General features: G+C 42.7%; 1 protein-coding gene across 1 annotated transcript in view; it reads left to right on the plus strand.

Moving 5' to 3' along the window:
- Window positions 1–21086, plus strand: part of ADAMTS9 (ADAM metallopeptidase with thrombospondin type 1 motif 9) — a 180059-nt gene that overhangs the window by 64063 nt on the left and 94910 nt on the right. The window contains exons 15-19 of the mRNA XM_038772003.1: window positions 3845–3962; window positions 4217–4312; window positions 16013–16179; window positions 16260–16389; window positions 17228–17354. Coding sequence (XP_038627931.1) covers window positions 3845–3962; window positions 4217–4312; window positions 16013–16179; window positions 16260–16389; window positions 17228–17354 — 638 coding nt within the window. The remainder of the gene's footprint in view (window positions 1–3844; window positions 3963–4216; window positions 4313–16012; window positions 16180–16259; window positions 16390–17227; window positions 17355–21086) is intronic.

Here is a 21086-nt window from a genome sequence, read left to right on the forward strand (position 1 = left end):
AGAAATAAATCACTAGCCTGGACCACCAGCAGATAAAGAATATTTAGCCACCACTGACTCTACAAATGGAGCTCCACCTGGAAACATACCAATAACAGACCTTTTGAGTGAATGTACAATTTATCACTGTACAAATAGTACAAATAGATGTCACATAAGATTCATCTTGAGACTCCCAAGGCAGACCTCCAGAAGCCCCCACCTCAAGGAGACTATTGGATGAAGTGAGGATCTTGCTAGTAAAAGAGCCACTGAACCTGCTCCCAGAAAACAGTGAGGCCAGAACTTCTACTCTGGTTTCTTCCTCATCCCCCTAAAGTCAAGAGGCATGAGGACCATCCTGGATCTGGTGGGGATCAATTTTCTCATGAAGAAAAGAAAGATTCAAGATGATCCCCTCGAAGAAGATCTTCTCTTACCTCATACAACAGGGCGATTGATTATGTACTTTGGACTTTGAGGGCATCTTATCTTCATGTCTCAACATATCCAACCCATATAATTGAATTAATGAATGAATGAATGAATCACAAGCATGTCAGATTCTGAATAGAACCTAGGATATGACCACTTCCAATTCAGGGCCCTGATGGCTCAGGAAGAAGGAAATCCATGTGTTCCCTTAACTGTACAGCTGGCTCATCAAGATGCAGTCAGAACAGTCAGCTTGGAAGGATTTAAGCATAACCTTGCCATACTACATGACTGGGCTTTAAACTACATCTCCCAAAATCCCAGCTCACCCTAAATCAATTAGTGACCTTTATTGGCACCCACCATGCCCTCCCAAGGCTTTCCTCCCAATTAAATATGGCCTAGGATATCCACGCCACACTCCACTCCATCTTGCCTTCTCAGCAGACCTCCAGGGAGGACTTTTCTGTGATTACTGGGATTAATGGCTGCCATACCATTCACAAAGGTCCACATGTGGAAGTCTCAACTAGCCTCTGAGAGCTAATAGTTTTAGCATTCCAAGTCCCTGTCAAAAAAGAACAAAATCAGCAACTTGCCTGCTTCTTCCTTTCTATGTGGACATCAACTGAGACTTTTGTGTCCGGAAAATATGTCAGGACTCCACCATCATATGAAGTAGTGCTCATTATGGATGTGCCATACTAAAGGGAAGAGATACCAGGACACCCAGATGACAAAATCTCCACATCAGTGTCCTGGGGATGAGAATGGTTCTGAAAGCTTCCAGGGCTTCTCAGACCTCATCTCAGGCAAACGTATTATGGACATTATGGTCCAGACAGGCAATCAAGTCTCAATGCATTATATAAAAGTGGTCAGTAGAGGTTAGAAGGGGTCTTGTTTCAGATCATTAGGTGAAGAGATTCTGAAAGTCTGACCACGAGTCCAAAATGGGGTCTGGCTATCAGCCTTCTAACGAGCAGAACTGCAAAGCATGGTAGTGGATTACCCCTATCACAGGAGCAGCCAGCGTATTATCAAATTTGGTTTGTCTGGCAGTAGACCCGTTCATCATAAAAGAGAAGTGAAAAACTCAACTCTTCTGGTTGCTATTACCAAGTCCTAGTGTTCAGACTGAATATGCTCTCCACATGCCCTGGAACGAGGGCCTCCTCAGAGGTTTTCTGCCAAATGCATTCATCTCATAAACGTTCACAAAACTGAATCATCCAGAAGGTCCCCTTATCATGTTTACTCCCTTTAGACACAGGCACGAATGGCTTCCTTCCACCATGGAACTAGTGGTAGATGGACCATAAGACTCAAACTGGGACTGGGTCTAGATTTGATATCCCAACCCTAAGATGCTAGCCCTTTCGTTCTGGCCCCTGAAACCAAAGAGAGTACCAGATGTGAATCCCCATTGGATAAACCAATACACAAGGAGAATGTACAAGAACACTGATTTACAGCCTGGTTTGCACCTCGTCGCCTCAACTTCTCATGCTCCATCCCACAGGTGCTCAGGTCTCTTCTATACCTATTTCAGTCTAGGCACAGAACATCATAGATCAAGGCGCACCTTCTTCTCCAGACTGCAAAACCTCAAAGTGCACTGAGCTACCTTCAGGACAGAGCAAAGCACAACTGGTAGGAAAAAGCAGCTTTTTGTTTCATTTGGCCTCTGCTCTGTAGGTCACCCTGTCTCTAAACAGATTCCTTCCAAGTGGCTCACAAATTACCTAAGTTCTGCTGCTGCAAGGCAAGCATCCAACAAACCAGCTAGGTAACAGCATATTCAGTGTGGAAGTGATCCACCACAGCCATTAATCTTTGAAACTGACCAGGCTACGTATGCAAAGGAGATCTCTGGGTCCACACTACAAGTAACCTTCACCAAGCATTATCTCCCAGATTCAGCACCCGATCAAGAAACTCCCTCGATCTGCCCGGTCTTCCGGAAACCTGTTCCAGTAATGGTGTCTATCTCCTCCAGCCTGGGAACATCTAAACAGCCTACCTAACCGATCAGCTGACAAGAACTTTACCCGCTTCTGAGAGAAACTGAGGTTATTTAGCAGTAACCTTTGTTCTCTGAAGGCGTGTGTGGTCTCGTCAGCTCATCACACCCCATCCGCCTTCCCCTTGGATGAAGCCAGTTCCTTTTCACATGTATATACTGTATATGTGAGTAACCTCTTGATTGTATTTTTCCGGTACACTCTACTACCTCCCGCTCCTTGTGGAAATCTGGAGAGGGAGGGACTACCCTGCGCAGGTACCCTGGGTTGGGGGGGGGACCTGGACCCACTTGGGCAGGTCTCAGGTCTCCTCCCTGGCAGGGCAACTCCTGAAGCTTTTCACAGCAATTCCAATCCTCTCTGGCATCCTGGAAGGGACCTACCTAATTGATGAGCTGATGAGACACCACACTTACTGAGAACGAAGGCTACAGGTAAGTAACTTCTATGTCCTCTTGATTCTTTCAGGGAAAGTGCTCGCCCCTTAACTCTCCTCAACCCACACTTTTTTGCCAGAATGAAGTCAATCTTCCCAGCTTTGATGGTTAAATATAGTGTGTTTCCTAGTTATTTTGGCCCCTAAACTTTGTCGTGAACCCAGATTAGGGAAATTCTTGGATATCATTGTGTATGGAAAGATTGTTTCCTAACCTGGATAGACCAGGGAGAACATTAAACAGGCATCTTAGGACCCATGGGGCTGTGCATATATCCCTGACTGACGGCTCTTCCTATGCAAGCGAGGAGGATGCAGGGGATGTTAGCATTTGCCTGTGATGCTACCATAATGATTCTCAGAGGGGAAAGTAAGAGATCTTTGGCAAATGGTAAGTGCAGCATCTGGAGTCCTTCTCCGGAGTGACTATAAACAATAGCAATATTCTTTTCTAGGAATCAAGAATGATCCCCAGCACATGTTTGCAAGCATGCATGCATGCACACTCATGATGTGACATAGTCCTTGAATTCCCTTCACCAGGAGGCAATTTTCCTACTTGGTAAATCCCTTTCTCCAAAATCTGGGACACTGCAAAGATAGAATACGTAGGGTCAGATTTGCAAGAGAGATTAACCTCATTACTTAAATATAGGGCCTCTTTTCCTCTTTTCTCTGACCATTCTGTGGTTGCTACACAACAGGCTTCTCTATCAAAGATCATGTGAACCAAAGAATAATAGCAGGGTAGTAGATGTGTTGGAAAACTTTCTGGACACTCACAGCCAAAAAGCCAGAAAAGATCCCAGTTCTCAATGGTGTGTTTTGTAACTGTTCTAAGAAAGCAATTGAAAATTTTAAACAGGCTTAGAATGATATCTTGATTCTAACGAATTTTAGTGTGTTAGCTTTCGACTGTCCAGTCTTTACTGCTTAGTATTTGTTCAAATGTCTCTTTTTCTTTTTAAAGCAAGCTGGATGTGACCATGTTCTCAATTCAAAAGCAAGGAGAGATAAATGTGGTGTATGTGGTGGTGATAATTCCTCATGCAAAACTGTGGCAGGAACATTTAATACGGTATATTATGGTAAGAAGCTATCACTGCATACTCTATGAAGAACAATGCCCATTCCCCAAATTCTTAACCACACCTAATATTTAAACATGTAAACAGAGTCCGAATTTAAAATCTGATTATAGGGCTATGTACTTGCTCCAAAGTCTTGCTTTATGATGAACATTTGGTTTGTATTATCATAGTTTTCTAATTTAATAATGCATTTGATTCCCCCTTCAAAGAAGATGAACTTTACTTTCTTGAATTTGTTTGAATTGTTTTAGGTTACAACACTGTGGTCCGTATTCCAGTTGGTGCTACAAATATTGACGTGCGGCAGCACAGTTTCTCAGGGAAATCAGAAGATGATAACTATTTAGGTGAGATGGAGTGTCCTTTATTCAATTGATTGATAAACATATGCTCTTTTCCTGATGTGGTGACAGTTTAAATTAAACTGGAAACATTCAGGTAGTCATGAAGTCATGATTTCAAGAAGGAACTTGGCCATATTTGTTATTTTCTTTCTCTCTAGTCCCAAAACTTTTGGGTTAATTGATTTTTAACATTTTGCAGTTGCAAAGTCAACATTTGGTGCTGTGTGATAGGTCTCATAAAACGTAACAGCAAAATATCCTCAAATAATTTCCTGAATCTGGTTAACTTGAATATACATGCCTAGCTTCCCCACTGAGACTTCTGCACACTTCTGGATGGTTTTTACTCTGTTATGTGGGCTAATTTCTTTTGTTATGCGCATTCTTTTCATTAATTGTATCAGCTACTAGCATACCATTCCTGGTTTTTCCTGAGCCACGCTGTTGGTGTTAGTACTCTAAAAATTGATTTTTAAGTACCTCAGTAGTTTTGGCACACTTCTTTCTAGTCAAAATTAAGATGGCTAACCTTATTATGTCAAGGTGTTGTCATCATTTCTCTGTGCAATAGACACAGAGGCTTGCTTTTTGTCTGTTGGTCGCATATGAATCATAAAGCACAACTTCCTCAGTGATGATGGTATAACATTTTATTCAGCAGACTAAATTACCCTTTAACTTGTCACCACATAAATTGCCCTAAGTAGACTGGAAAGACAGGAAAGTGTTACATAAGAGAATAGAAAGAGTTACTGAAGTAATTCAGCAAAATATATTAGAGGCATAAAACCAGCCATAAATTACGCACCAGCCAACATGTCCAACGCTAAAAGAAATCAGGGTAGGTCAAAAATCAGAATGAGGCAATGAGCCTAAAGTAACTTTAATATCATCCAGCCCCACATTGCTAGTTTTTCATGAGATTCTATTGTCTGGAGGGGAGCGCTTGTGAACAGCAGAGGTTTAAAATTGCATGGAATAAGCTCACTTTGTAGGTGCAGATAGTGTCATTTGCCAGCCAAACACTATTTTTGGAAGTCTGATGACTTTGAAGGCCTCAAACCTGCTTGCAATCTTCAGGGCTTTGTTTCATTTGGACTTTATCCAGATGTATTTGTACTAATTTTGGTGGGTAAGTACATCAGTAGCAAGTTCAGTCATTTGAAGATGTGCTTGAAAGAGATTATTTTGAAAAGGTAGCATGTCAAGGTTCTAGATCAGAATGTTTTTATGTTGACATTTTAGATGTTAATCATTTTTACATTTTTATCAAGTCATTGCATAGTTTTTCAGTTTATCATTAATCATATTTTCTTGGATTTTAACATTACCAACTGAACTGAAAAATGTTCCATGAAGCCCAAACTAATCTGATGGGCTCTTTTACTAGTGAAAAGTGAAGAATTTCTTCCAATTTGAGAAATAAGGTCAGAAGAAAAAAGGACTCAGTAAACAGCATTTATTGAACTCTCACTGTGTGCAGAGCACTGAACTGAATGCTCAGGAGAGAGCAATACAACAAAGTTGGGGTTTACAGTCTAGTGGGAGAGGGACATTAAAATAAATTACAGAAAGGGGAAGCAGCAGAGTATAAGGATATGTATATAAGTGCTATGGGGATGGGGGGAATATCAAAGTTCTTAGGCGGTACAGACTCAAGTGTCTAAGCAACACAGAAGGGCTAGAGAATAGAGTGGGAGATGAGAGGTTAGTCAGGGAAGGCTTCTTGAAGGACATGAGATTTTAGTAGGGCTTTGAAGTTTGGGGAGTGGTGGTCTGTTGAATTTGAATTGGGAGGAAGTCCCTGCATGAGGGTGGAGTGAGGAAGGGGTTGAAGGTGAGAGAAAGGAGATAGAGATAAAATAAGTTATTTAATTGACATTAGAAGCGAAGTGTGTGGGCTGGTTTATAGTGGCATAGGAGTGAGGTTAGGCAGGAGTGGGAGAGCTAATTGAGCACCTTAAAGTCGACGGTGAAGTGTTTCTGTTTTGATGTGGAGTTGGATGGGCGAACATTGGGTTCTTTTTAAGAGTGGGGAGACATGTGTAGAGCATTTTTTTTGAAATATGAACTGGGCAGCCGAGTGAAGTATGAGCTGGAGAGGGCAGAGGCTGGAAGCAGGGATGTCAGGAGGGAGTCTGATGCCGTATTTGAGAGGGACATATCAGGTGCTTGGACTAGGATGGTAATAGAGAAGAAGGTGTCAATTCTAGATACGTGAAGGTAGAACTGACAGGATTTGGTGACAGACTGTATATGTGGGTTGAATGAGAGAAATGAGTCGAGGATAATGCCAAGGTTGTGGACTTGCAAGACTGGAAAGATGGATGGTGTTTTCTACAATGATGGGAAAGTTGAGGGAAGGAGAGGGTTTGGTTGAGAAGATGAGGAGTTCTGTTTTGTTTCAGGGAAAGGTGCACCTAAGAACTTGAAAAGCAGTCATTAGGAATTTAGGGCATGGTTTTCTCTTGTTGTATTCCTACTACAAATTCAAGCACATTTGTACCACATCTTTACAATTTCTGAATTAGACAAAATGGGATTGAATGCAATTTGTGTTAGAAAGTGCAGTAACCCGTGTTGAATTATTTCTTTTTTGAGCCCAAGAGAGTGACATCCTTCTTTATTCTTTTCTCCCCCACTCAAAAAGTAATCTTCCTCTGCTGATTTAAGGGGGGCAAAAGTATGCAGGCATGGACTTTATATCACAGTTCACTGAGTGTGAAAATGGAAAACCTAGGTACTGTGAACCTTGCAGTTGTTACCTAACAATTTAGGAAAAACATTGATGTCATCAAGTCTAGAGCATGTAAATGTTTACGCTTTTGTTAAAGGAAGGTGCAGCAAATGCACTGACAGTTTTTTTAAGGTCTGGTCAGTTTAATTGGGCTGAATACCTAAGCAAAATGCAAAATGAGATGTTATTTGTTCAGGTATTTGTTGTTAAGAAGCCTGACCCATTCTTCATAATTCTTGGTAAAGCACTGCTTTCATGCTTTGCACGTTTTCCAGCAAAAAGCCTTTGTTGCAACTTAACTTTGATGGGTGAAATGGTGGGGAAATTATCTCAGGAAATTAGCTACATAATCGCATTAGTAAGAAGTTGTGCAGTAGACTGCTGTTTTCAGGAAACTGTTCTTTTTACAAAGTATTGAGGTCGAATGCTTGCTGTTATAGCTCTACTCTGGCATTCTCTCAGGATTGGGTTACAACAAAATCATTTCGAAAAGCAGAACTTCTGGATTAATTTCATTTCTCTTAGAGTTTTCCATGAGAATGCCATGCTAATGATATGTTATTTATCCCATGTGCAGTCATCTTTGAAAAGGGGCTACATTGACAGCCAATCTTCTGATAATTCTCAACTCTTCTTTTGCCTCCAAGTTTCAACCTTGTAGGGGTTTCATTGTCTTTCTCATTCCTATCTGTCCTTTGGTGTCTGTCCTGTCTTTCCTTTGAGCAGAGAAATGACTTTAAAGGGAGAGGACAAGATGCTAAGGGCCAGTAGACCCTGAATCACTGAAAAACTGTTATTCTATTTTAATGCAGATAAAACAGTTTTATCCACATTTCAAATAAGTGGCATTGTGACATGCCTAGTTTTTCTAATTACTAATCAACTAGACTATGATTTATTTAAAATTATTAGATGATTCATCTGGCAGTATCAAGCTAAGGGAAGCAGCATGAAGCTAAGGGAAGCAGGATAGAGCACGGACCTGGGAGTCAGAAGGCAATGGGATCTAATCCCAACTCCTCCACTTGTCTGCTGTGTGACCTTGGGCAAGTCACTTCACTTCTCTGGGCCTCAGTTACCTCATCTGTAAAATAGGTATTGAGACTGTGAACCCCATGTCGAACTGGGACTGTGTCCAACCCAATTTTCTTGTATCCACCCCAGTGCTTAGTACAGTGCATGGCACATAGTAAGCACTTAACAAATACCATTATTATTATTATTATAACTACCATGAGAATGACCTGCATTTGGGATCAATTTAAGAAATTCATCTTGAAGTATCAAAGAAACAGTTTAGTGTCTAAGAAGTGACCATTCAGTATAATGCATGGTACACAACAAACATTTTCTCACCTCATACCTCATGGTGTATCTTTGGGAGGCCCTGAAGATAGCAAATGATTAATTCACTAGAAATGTGAGGGTCCTCTTGATAACATAAAGACAGGATGGAATGAAAGATAAAGTTTTTGCTTGTTCTAAAAGTCAGATGAAACAAATTCACTGGATTTCAGGAGAGTAAGAAGAGTGGCCTAATGGAAAGAGCATGAGCCTGGGAGTCAGAGGACCTGGATTCTAATCCTGGCTCCACTTGTCTGCTGTGTGACCTTGGTCAAGTCACTTACCTCTCTATGCCTCAATTACCTCATCTGTAAAATGGGAATTAAGACCGTGAGCCCCAGAGTATCTTGTATCTACCCCAACACAGTGCACATAATAAGCACATAAAAAATACCATAAAAAAGTATGAGCAGCATTATGAACACTAAATCAGATGGTATGTTTCACCTCTTAAAATAGCTGTAAAAGGAAACAATATTGCTGCATTTCTTTTCCAGAGTGATACCTATATAATAGTAATAATAATGGCATTTATTAAGCACTTACTATGTGCAAAGCACTGTTCTAAGCGTTGGGGAGGTTACAAGGTGATCATGTTGTCCCACATGGGGCTCACAGTCTTAATCCCCATTTTACAGATGAGGTAACTGAGGCACAGAGAAGTTAAGTGATTGCCCAAAGTCACACAGCTGACAATTGGCAGAGCTGAGATTTGAATCCATGACCTCTGACTCCAAAGCCCGTGCTCTTTCCACTGAGCCACGCTGTTAATGGAATGGGGCAGGACTTCAATGGGTTAGGGTCTGTGGTCTGAGATTAGAAAAGGCAAGAAGGGGAGAAAGATAGGAGCAGAGAAAATAATAATAATAATTATGGTATTTGTTAAGCGCTTACTATGTGCCAAGCAGCGACTGAGGCAAAGAGGAGAAGAGATGGGAAGAAGAAGAGAGAACAATAAAAGCGAGAAGGAGAGGGGGAGAAAAGAAAGTGAAAGAGCAATCAGATGGCAGTTGGGTGACAGGCACAGTAGTCACCAGGCCCACCCCTGCCCATAATGCTTCTCTGCTATAACTGCAGCCCAGGAGGATTCCTGTTCCAGGAGGATCCACTTTTTCTGTTGTATCCACTGCCCTTTCTTTAACTGTATGTTCCCTTAGGGGTTCCTGGCACCAGGGAACTTTTCAAAGATGGACACTTTGAGGATTAAACCCCTGCATTAGCATCAGGAGGAGCACCTCCCAGGGCAGAAACGGGGCCAGAGCAGGGCAGCCATGGCACAGGGAAAGCACTGTACTCAGTACTTGGGAGAGTACAATACAATAATAAACAGGTGCATTGCCTGTCCACAGTGAGTTTACAGTCTAGAATGGGAGACAGACATTAATATAAATAAGTAAATTAGAGATATGTCATTAATATCAATAAGTAAAATAGAGATATATACATAAGTGCCGTGGGACTGGGAGGGGGGATGAATAAAGGGAGCAAGTTAGGGTGACACAGAAGGGAGCTGAGGAAAAGGAAGAGGGCTTAGTCAGGAGAGGCCTCTTGTAGGAGATGTGTCTTCAATTTGGCTTTGAATAGGGTAAGAGTAATTGTCTGTCAGATCATCATCATCATCATCATCAATCGTATTTATTGAGCACTTACTGTGTGCAGAGCACTGTACTAAGCGCTTGGGATGTACAAGTTGGCAACATATAGAGACAGTCCCTACCCGACAGTGGGCTCACAGTCTAAAAGGGGGAGACAGAGAACAAAACCAAACATACTAACAAAATAAAATAAATAGAATAGATATGTACAAGTAAAATAAATAAATAAATAGAGTAACAAATATGTACAAACATATATACATATAAACAGGTGCTGTGGGGAAGGGAAGGAGGTAAGATGGGGGGGATGGAGAGGGGGACGAGGGGGAGAGGAAGGAAGGGGCTCAGTCTGGGAAGGCCTCCTGGAGTAGGTGAGCTCTCAGTAGGGCCTTGAAGGGAGGAAGAGAGCTAGCTTGGCGGATGGGCAGAGGGAGGGCATTCCAGGCCCAGGGGATGACGTGGGCCGGGGGTCGACGGCGGGACAGGCAAGAATGAGGTACGGTGAGGAGATTAGTGGCAGAGGAGCGGAGGGTGTGGGCTGGGCTGTAGAAGGAGGGAAGGGAGGTGAGGTAGGAGGGGGCGAGGTGATGGAGAGCCTTGAAGCCCAGGGTGAGGAGTTTCTGCCTGATGCACAGATTGATTGGTAGCCACTGGAGATTTTTGAGGAGGGGAGTAACATGCCCAGAGCGTTTCTGGACAAAGACAATCCAGGCAGCAGCATGAAGTATGGATTGAAGTGGGGAGAGACACGAGGATGGGAGATCAGAGAGAAGGCTGATGCAGTAGTCCAGACGGGATAGGATGAGAGCTTGAACGAGAAGGGTAGTGGTGTGGATGGAGAGGAAAGGGCGGATCTTGGTAATGTTGCGGAGCTGAGACCGGCAGGTTTTGGTGACTGCTTGGATGTGAGGGGTGAACAAAAGAGCGGAGTCGAGGATGACACCAAGGTTGCGGGCTTGTGAGACGGGAAGGATGGTACTGCTGTCAACAGTGATGGGAAAGTCAGGGAGAGGGCAGGGTTTGGGAGGGAAGACAAGGAGTTCAGTCTTGGACATGTTGAGTTTTAGGTGGCGGGCAGACATCCAAATGGAGATGTCCTGAAGGCAGGAGGAGATGCGAGCCTGGAGAGAGGGGGAGAGAGCAGGGGCAGAGATGTAGATCTGGGTGTCATCAGCGTACAGATGATAGTTGAAGCCGTGGGAGCGAATGAGGTCACCAAGGGAGTGAGTGTAGATCGAGAACAGAAGGGGACCAAGCACTGAACCTTGGAGAACCCCCACAGTAAGGGGATGGGAGCGGGAGGAGGAGCCTGCAAAAGAGACTGAGAATGAACGACCGGAGAGATAAGAGGAGAACCAGGAGAGGACAGAGTCTGTGAAGCCAAGGTCAGTTAGCGTGTTGAGGAGAAGGGGGTGGTCCACAGTGTCGAAGGCAGCTGAGAGGTCGAGGAGGATTAGGATAGAGTATGAGCCGTTGGATTTGGCAAGCAGGAGGTCATTGGTGACCTTTGAGAGGGCGGTTTCCGTGGAATGTAGGGGACGGAAGCCAGACTGGAGGGGGTCGAGGAGAGTCTGGATATGAGGAGGGAGGGCGTTCCAGGCCAGAGGTAGGATATGGGCGAGAGGTGCGAGGTGAAATAGACGAGATCAAGGTACCATGAGAAGATTAGCATTAGAGGAGTGTAGTGTGCGGGTTGGGTTGTAATAGGAGAGTAGCAAGGTAAGGTAGGAGAGGGCAAGGTAATGCTTTAAAGCCAATGGTGAGGAGTTCCTGTTTGATGCGGCAGTGGATGGGCAACAACTGGAGGTTCTTGAGGAGTGGGGAAACATGCCTGAACGTTTTTGTAGAAAAATTATCCAGACAGTAGAGTGAAGTATGGACTGGAGTGGGGAAAGACAGGAGGCAGGGAGGTCAGTAAGGAGGCTGATGCAGTAATCAAGGTGGGATAGGATAAACGACTGGATTGGTGTGGTAGCAGTTTGACTGGAGAGGAAAGGGCAGATTTTAGCGATGTTATGACTTGCCTGATGTGTGACCTTGGGCAAGTCACTTAATTTCTCTATGCCTCATTTTCTGTATCTGTGAAATGGGGGCTCACTATTTATTCTACCTCATATGTAGACTGTGAGCCCCATGTGGGGCAGGGACTGTGTCTGACATGATTACCTTGTATCTACCCCAGTACTTGGAACAGTGCTTGACACATAAGTGCTTAACAAACACCACCATTATGATCATTCTCATCACTTCCATGGCTGAGAGATACTGTCCTACCCCTTCACAATCTAAATTAAGATCCTTAATAGGTGCCACTTTAGGCCTGTCGAAATGTGGGAGAGAGTCCCCAAAATCAAAAGGGTTCCTACTAAACATGACATCTGGTCAGTTTAGCTGTCTTATTCCATCTCATCTTCAAAGTGTTTAAGATATTTTGTTTTCCAAAAATATAGGATATTTTCTCTAAGAAATATTTCAAAGAGAAAAAAAAGATCTTACCATAGCCACTCTGCAAATATCCTGTATGTATGTGGTGCACACACCACCCAGTGACCAAACAGCACCCAAATTAGACTGAAACCCCAAACCTCGAATTAAGATGAATACCTTATTTAACTACTCTGAGGAATACAATACAAATATTGGACCACTTGGGAGTCAGAGTTCTGAGCCTAGAAGAGTCTAAAAACAGGCCTGGAGGTTTAAGCACTGCCTTCCCCTGACTGACAAGGACCCAATTATAGACTACAAATAGTCATTTAATCACCCATGTTGATTGTTGTGGATTGGCCACTGCCTTCTGCCTCGAATAATGCTCCCCGTCCAATGAATTTGTGATGCTTTCCCTTTCTCTTCAGCGTACACTCAGTTATGGCACAACCTGTGTTTTCACTACATGATTTCTCTAAAACTGTTAGGGAATTATTCTTCTGACAGCGCAAACCTGTTTAGGTACATTGTTCCATGATGTCAGAAGAAGCCTGTTTCTAACTGTACCCACTCTCAATAAAAATAATAGTGACTGTTGTGGTATTAAATGCTTACTGTGTGCTGAACCCTGTATTAAGCAATGAGATAAATACCAGATACAAGGCTGTACATAGTCCCTGTCCACAGTCTAATTAGGAAGGAGTACAGGAATTGAATCCCCATATTATAGATGAGGGAACTGAGGCACAAAGAAGTTAAGTGACTTGCCCAAAGTCACACAGCTGACAAGTGGTGGAGCTGGGATTTGAACCCATGACCTCTGACTCCCAAGCCCGTGCTGTTCCCACTGAGCCATGCTGCTTCTCAAGTGGTGGAGCTGGGATTACAGCCCAGGTCCTCTGATCTTCAGGCCCCTGCTCTTTCCATTAGGCCATGCTGCTGTTTCAATTCTTCTGCCTCTGATTGCTTGCTCCTGTTCTTCACGTGACCAGTAAAACTGCTGAGGCTTGTCTTCAATTGGAATATTGAATGTGTAATGTACATCCGGATTGTATAAATTGCCCACAGCTAAAACCTGAAAGACTGCATAAAACTGCAACTCTCCCAGCTTCAAAGCCCTTCTGAAAGCCCATCTCCTCCAGGAAGCATTCCTAAATTCATTCACAACACGTTAATAGCCACCCTTAGCACTTACGTATTTACCTATCTTTAGCACTTAAGTACACAAGCATATTTATTTTCATATTAAATTATTTATTCAGTTACTGAATCCTCACATATACAGATGAGAAGCAACAAGGCCCAGTGGTGTAAACTAGTTGTGGGCAGGGAATGTGTCTGTTTATTGTCGTATTGTACTCTCCCAAGCGCTTAGTACAGTGCTCTGCACACAGTAAGAGCTCAATAAATGTGATTGAATGATTGAATGAGTCACAGGCCTGGGATTCAGCAGGACCTGGGTTCTAATTCTGGCTCCTCCACTTGTCTGCTCTGTGACCTTGGGCAAGTCACTTCAGTTCTCTGGGCCTCAATTACCTCATCTGGAAAATGGGGATTAAGACTGCAAGCTGCACGTGGGACGTGGACTATGGCCAACCTAATTAGCTTGTTTCTACATCAACACTTAGAATACTGCCTTGCACATGGTAAACGTTTAACAAATACCGAAAACATACTACTTCGTGTAATATCCTTGTTCTTCCTCCTGCTCCTATACTCTGTAAATAATTTTTGTCTGCCTCACCCTTTAGATTGTAAACTTCTTTAGGACAAGAAATGTTTGTCTTAGTTCCATGGCACTCTCCCAAAAGCTTAGTATAGTGCCTTGCACTCAGTAGATACTCAGTAAATTTCATTGATTGAAGGAGTGTGCATAGATGAGGTGTCATACATGGTGAATACTAAAATGTGAGTTTTGCTTAACACAGTGCCTTGCAAGAATGCAACTTCTGCTTTCTAGGAAAAGTAGGAGTGTGGTCAACCTTAGGTCCAGAGTAGAGTAATACTGGCTTCCCACAAACTGCTCAGTAATATGTACAGATGAAATTCTCATTTTCCCTATTCCTTTGAATTTTCCATTTTAATCTAAACTCTTTTGTAAATGCTTTTGTGATACTGAGTATAGGTGTGAGAGAAACTGTAGGCATAGGTAGGTTGTGTAAATCAGTCATTAGTATTGAATGAGCACCATTGGCACCCACTTCATGAAGGTAATATGGGGATAATGGTCCTCTTGTAGACTTAACATTGTGGGGGTGACACCGTTAGCTTTGGGGTATCCCACCCCACCCCTTGGGAATGGAGCCAGAAGTGGAGCCAAGATAGCTCCACTTCTTGCCCTCCACAGGCAGGATATAGTCCATTGCCGGGGAATTTATGGGGTTCATTTTATCTTCACTGGGCTGCTGGCCAAGGCCGGAGTGAATCAGTCTCTTCCCTGGTGGTGAACTGCTTCCTTTGCTACCTCTCTCCCATGTACCTCCCCCTACCATGCCCTGGTGTTCCCAAATGTCACCCACCAACTGCTATCATGTGTGTGTGTGTGTGTGTGTGTGTGTGTGTGTGTGTGTGTGTGAGAGAGAGAGAGAGAGCGAGAGAGAGAGAGACATGGGGGCAGTTTGCCTCCAGCAAACGGGCCAGATTGCCTGTCAGGTACTGAGGCATGGGGTAGCCCCCGCTGGGTCCCATGTGCATTGATAGTTCTGTCAGTCAGGCTGTGCATTGGGCAGGGAACCAATGGGGCAGAAAGTCATAGCAATCCCTCTGCTGTGTGTTGCTGTCACTGCATGTGGCCCCCATGGGTGTCAGAAGTTGGCTCTGTGCTGTGTCTGGGGTTATGAACAGAGTCTGCCCTCCAGCTTTACTGCCCAGTGATGTACTAACAAAGGAGGTTTGGGTGGGTGCTGAGCGTGAAATGGTGACAGGGTAGGCAGGGCATGTTTTAATTCATTGGGTACCTCCACCTACTCTGCACAAAGGCCTGAACTAGGCATCCGAAAGACTAATAATGATGCCCGAATCTCCTGCCTAAAACAAAATGACAGGTGAGCCCATCAATGACTTCAGGACTGAGAAGTATGCAAAAGAATTAATTATAATTGAAAACATATGCTTCTCAAGTACTCTCTTACCTTCCTCTCCCTACCCATGTGTTTTCCTTTCCTCCTCTCCTTTCATCACCCTTCCTCCTTTTTTTCTCCTCCCCCTCTGTTTTCTCTCCTCTCTTTTCTCTCTTCTCCCCTTTATACTCTTTCCCTAGTTTGTTCCCTTAAAAGTCCTATTCTCTAAAAGTCCTGCACCCTCAATGTTCCTCCTCAAGTTCCTCCCCATTGCTATTAATAAAAAGTTAACATCCCTGTGAGCACCTGTTGGTGGCAGAGCACCATACTAAGTTCTTGAGAGAGTATAATAGAGGAAAAAAGACATAATGTCCGCCCTTCAGTAACCTACTTGGTTCCAAATTATTTCAGTAGACATTCTCCATACAAGTGAGTTATTGAAAGGTAAAGCAATGAGTTAGGGGATTTGGAGAAGAAATAAGATTTTTTGACGATTAAGCAAGATTTTTTTTAGTTAACCAAAAGCCTTTCTCTCTCTCAGCATTATCAAGCAGTCATGGAGAATTCTTACTCAATGGAGACTTTGTTGTCACTATGTCCAAGAGAGAAATAAAAATTGGAAATGCCGTGATTGAGTACAGTGGATCAGATAATGCTGTTGAAAGAATTAATTCTACAGATCGTCTTGAACAAGAAATATTGCTGCAGGTAAAACTTAAGTGAAAATCAGCTGAATTGTATTATTTTGAATATGGAAGCAACTTTTCTCTTTTTATGCACTCTTTCAGGTTTTATCTGTGGGCAATTTATACAATCCAGATGTGCGTTACACATTCAATATTCCAATTGAAGACAAACCTCAGCAATTTTACTGGAACAGCTATGGTCCCTGGCAGGCATGCAGTAAACTTTGTAACGGTATCTCTTTTTAAGTGATTTTTTCTAATCATCCAACTGTTGATAATGTGTAGACATATTTCTTAGCTGCATGAAATCTTTAATTTCCTTTTACTGCCTGGTCATTTCTGTTGTATGTGCTTATAATAATAATAATAATGATGGCATTTATTAAGCACTTACCATGTGCAAAACACTGTTTTAGGCACTGGGGAGGTTATAAGGTGATCAGGTTGTCCTATGGGGGGCTCACAGTCTTAATCCCCATTTTACAGATGAGGTAACTGAGGCACAGAGAAGTTAAGTGACATGCCCAAAGTCACACAGCTGACAATTGGCAGAGCTGGGATTTGAACCCATGACCTCTGACTCCAAAGCCCGTGCTCTTTCCACTGAGCCACGCTGCTTCTCTATTGATTCCCAATATTCTACCAGTCCCAGTAGGTTCATACATATACTCAGATTTGCATCCTTTATTTAACCCTACCGCAGCACCACAGCACTTACGTACATATTCCCAATTTATTTATTAATTTATTTATATTAATGTCTTTAAGGTTGTTGTGGTCAGGAATGTGCCTTCCCAACTCTGTTATATTGCAGTCTCCCCAGCACTTAGTTCAGTGCTCTGCACCCAGTAAGCACTTCATAAATATTATTGATTGATGAGAAGGTATATTGATTCACATTACACTGCTGCTGCAACAACTGTTTTCTGTTAGTTATTTTCAGTTACATAGACTTTTGAAGTCCAGTGAAGTGAAGAAGATTTTTTTCTAAGTAGAGGCTAGTTTGAATTGCTTTCTTACGTGACTCTCCCCTCCGCCCCCCCTCCCCCCCCCCACCACTTTGTTTTTAGGGGAACGGAGAAGAAAAGCTATTTGCACCAGGGAATCGGATCAACTCACAGTTTCTGATCAAAGATGTGACCGAATCCCTCAGCCAGAGCCAATCGTTGAGCTTTGTGGTACAGATTGTGACTTAAGGTGTGTTCTTTCCTCTCCTGTTTATTCATATTTGTATATAATAATAATGATGATGGTATTTGTTAAGTGCTTACTATGTGCAAAACACTGTTCTAAGTGCTGGGGGGTTACAAGGTGATCAGGTTGTCCCACGTGGGACTCCACAATCTTTAATCCTCATTTTACAGATGAGGGAACTGAGGCACAGAGAAGTGAAGTGACTTGCCCAAAGTCACACAGCTGACAGTTGGTGGAGCCGGGATTTGAACCCATGACCTCTGACTCCAAAGCCCATGCTCTTTCCACTGAGCCACGCTGCTTCTGCAGGCACTATAGGCACTGATTCCTTGCAAGTGAATAGATGGTGACATAGCCTCTTTGATTCATGGGTTTGGGGATGGGTTTTGTCTCCATAGTGTTGGGTGCCCCCTTCCGTCTATATTAGACCCCCTGCTCTGCATGGCTCTGTACTTTAGTGTTTATTTTAGAATTCCTGGTGCACACTAAAAAGAATGCATTGCCAGCTGATGCCCAGAGGTCTAGTATTGGCCCCAGAGAAGCTATGTGGATCCAGGGAAAGCATTCGTGGATAGAAGAGCATGGAGAATATTGATAGCACCAAAATGGTATCCTACCACCATTTGAGCAGTAGTGGATATACTCTGAGGAGCCTGGGGTGCTGATGAAGACTTCTCCACCACTTAGGGTGGATAGTGGTGTGGTTTTGTACTGGATAGTATGGTTTACAGCTTATCAGTCAAGTATGGATGCATTTATTTCTGCTGTGGCTCCTACTGCTGAGTTATGTGGCTTGGACATGGTATACAAGTACACATGAGAAAACGTAATGGCTCTGGAGCAAAGAGGGTAGGAGGGGCATGGTATCCCAGAGAAATACACTAAATTAGAGCTAATTTATGCAGCATTGCATCCATATGACATCATCATATTATGCCACATGCCAGCATGTGATGTCATGAGTCTTGGGATCAGGTTTTTTGAGTGGCACCACTGGTCACTCAGCCCCTCCCTGCCATTCTGATCTCAGTACTGTGCTCCAGATAAGAAAAAAATTGGGAATACACGTGTGTTTGTCAGAATTTTATTCCAAATGTTGGTCAAAGTTGAATATGGTTCTAAATACAATCTCATTCCTATAGTGTTTATTGAAATTAGCTGCATCCAACTCACAATTATTCAGGAACTGATATATACTACTGCTCCTTCTCTGTCTGTTTTCCTGTCCTTTGGCTATTTCACTTCTCATTTAGCACTCCCTCCAGATTATAAACAGGGGAAATTCATTACAGTTTACTGTTTGTGGTGGGGGATTGCACTGGTGTAACAAAATGCAGTAGTTTTACTCTCACAGTATTGCTGAGGTTGCTGACTTTTTTCAAGCAGCCTCCCTCACTTCCAAAAGCCTGCCTGATTCCTTCACTTCTCTTTGCCCAAATCCACTCTGCCTACTCAACTGCCTGGGTTTGATTTCCTCTCTCAGAATCCCTGTAGCCCCAACCATAACTTCCAACCTGGCTCCCATATATCCAGATATGAGAGTTGGCATATACCCTGGCAGCACAAAAAAAAAAGAGACTGAAAACTACAGGTGGCCATGTTTGTGAATATTTGGTCTGTCTTGCATTTTAACCCTTTCCTTTCTATAGCACACATGTAAATGTGTTTCCGTTTTATGGCATGAACCAGCAGCCCAAAGGTTTGGAAATTGCATCTCTGCAAGGAGGATGGGGAACATCTCATAATCCCAGAATTCTGAATGCACAACACAGAGGTTTTCCCATGCACACTTCCAGTTGAAAAGCACTGGTCTAGTGGAAAGAATAGGGGGCTGAGAGTCAAGAGACTTGGGATACGCCACCTACCTGATGTGTGATTTGGAGAAAGTCAGATAAAATTGAGTCAGAGAAATTCCCTATAGAAGGGAATAATAGTACATATGATACATTGATGTGAAAATACTTTGAAAAACATTTTAAAATGTTTATAAATTCGTAAATCACATTTTCAGTCTGTAACCCACTATATTCAGTCTGTCACCAAATCCTTTCGGTTCTTACCATGTCATCCTCGCATCATCTGACCTTTTCTCTTCACCCAAGGTGCTATAGATAAAAAAGAAGCAGCAATGGGTTTATGGAAAAAGAATGGGCCTAGAATTTAGAGGACATGGGTTCTAATTCCTGCTCTACCACTTGTCTGCTGTGTGACCTTGAGCAAGTCACTTACCTTCTCTGTTCCTCAGTTCCGTAATCTGCAGAATGGGGATTCAAAACTTATTCTCCTCCTATTTAGACTGTTAGGCCTGATTATCTTGTATCTACTTCAGCACTTTGTACAATGCTTGGCCCATAGTAAGCACTTAACAAATACCAAAATTATTATTATCATTATTATTTTCATGCTGATCCAAGCACTTATATGAGCCTGCTTTGACTACTGCAACAGCCTCCTCACCGACATCCCTGCCTCCAGTTTCTCCCCACTCCAGTCCTTATTTCACTCTGCTGCCTGGATCATTTTTATAAAAAAATGCCGAATCTCCATCTTCCATCTCCTTAAAATCCTCCATCCTTCGCCACATTAAGCAGAAACTCCTTAGCAGTGACTTTAAAGCTCTCAATCTGCTCTCTCCTCCTCACCGATTTCCTACTACAGGGCAGCCTACACATTTCAGTCCTCTAACGCCAAACTGCTCACTGTTCCTCGATCTCATCTATCCCTTTTCCAACCCCTTGCCCATGTCTTCCCTCTGACTTAGAACTTCCTTCTCCTTCATGTATGACAGATCATTACTCTCCCCATCTACAATGCCTTGCTAAAATTATATCTCCTCCACGAGGCTTTCCATAAGCCCTGACTTCCTTGTCTTTGCCTTCCCTTCTGTGTGACCTATATGCCTTTGGGTTTGTTCCCCTTAAGTACTTTGATATCCACCTCTCCCAGAGTCCCACAGGACTTTTATACATGTCCATCTGTAATTGATTTTTCATGTCTGTCTCCCCCTCTAGTCTGTAAGATCCCAGTGGGCGGGGAATTTGTCTACCAACTCTGTTGTATTATACTTTCCCAAACATTTAGTACAGTGCTTTGCACCTGGTAAGTGCTCAATAAGTATCATTGATTAACTGATAAATTCAGGAATGGTATTAACAGTCAAAATAATTGGCTAAAATGATGGGTTTAAATTTACTAATTTAAGTTTTTCATGGTATCCTTGTCCCTCATTGCCAGAGATGCTTATTACGACTATTATCATATATCATTTTATTGAACTATACTGTATTATAATATACTTTTAATGTTAATAGTACTTTGGATTGATATAGATCCTATGATCTTAAAGTCCATATAGATTTATAGTGTAGTATCTCAATTTGTCCTCTCAACATCCTGATGAATTTGGCAAGGAACAGACATTATTCTCATTTCATAGAAGAGAACATTACAAGACCTCTAATTTCATAAAGTGAGTCAGTGGCAGAACTAAGACTAGAACCAATTTAGGGAACATCCCACTGGATCAAACTGCCTCTTTTCAGTTATTACCCCAATTCATTCATTCATTCAATCGTATTTATTGAGCACTTACTGTGTGCAGAACACTGTACTAAGTGCTTGGGAAGTACAAGTTGGCAACATATAGAGGTGGTCCCTACCCAACAATGGGCTCACAGTCTAGAAGGGGGAAACAGACAACAAAACATGTTGACAGGTGTCAAAATCATCAGAACA

Source organism: Tachyglossus aculeatus, chromosome X1 (genome assembly GCF_015852505.1).
Source record: "Tachyglossus aculeatus isolate mTacAcu1 chromosome X1, mTacAcu1.pri, whole genome shotgun sequence".
Taxonomy (NCBI): Eukaryota; Metazoa; Chordata; class Mammalia; order Monotremata; family Tachyglossidae; genus Tachyglossus; species Tachyglossus aculeatus.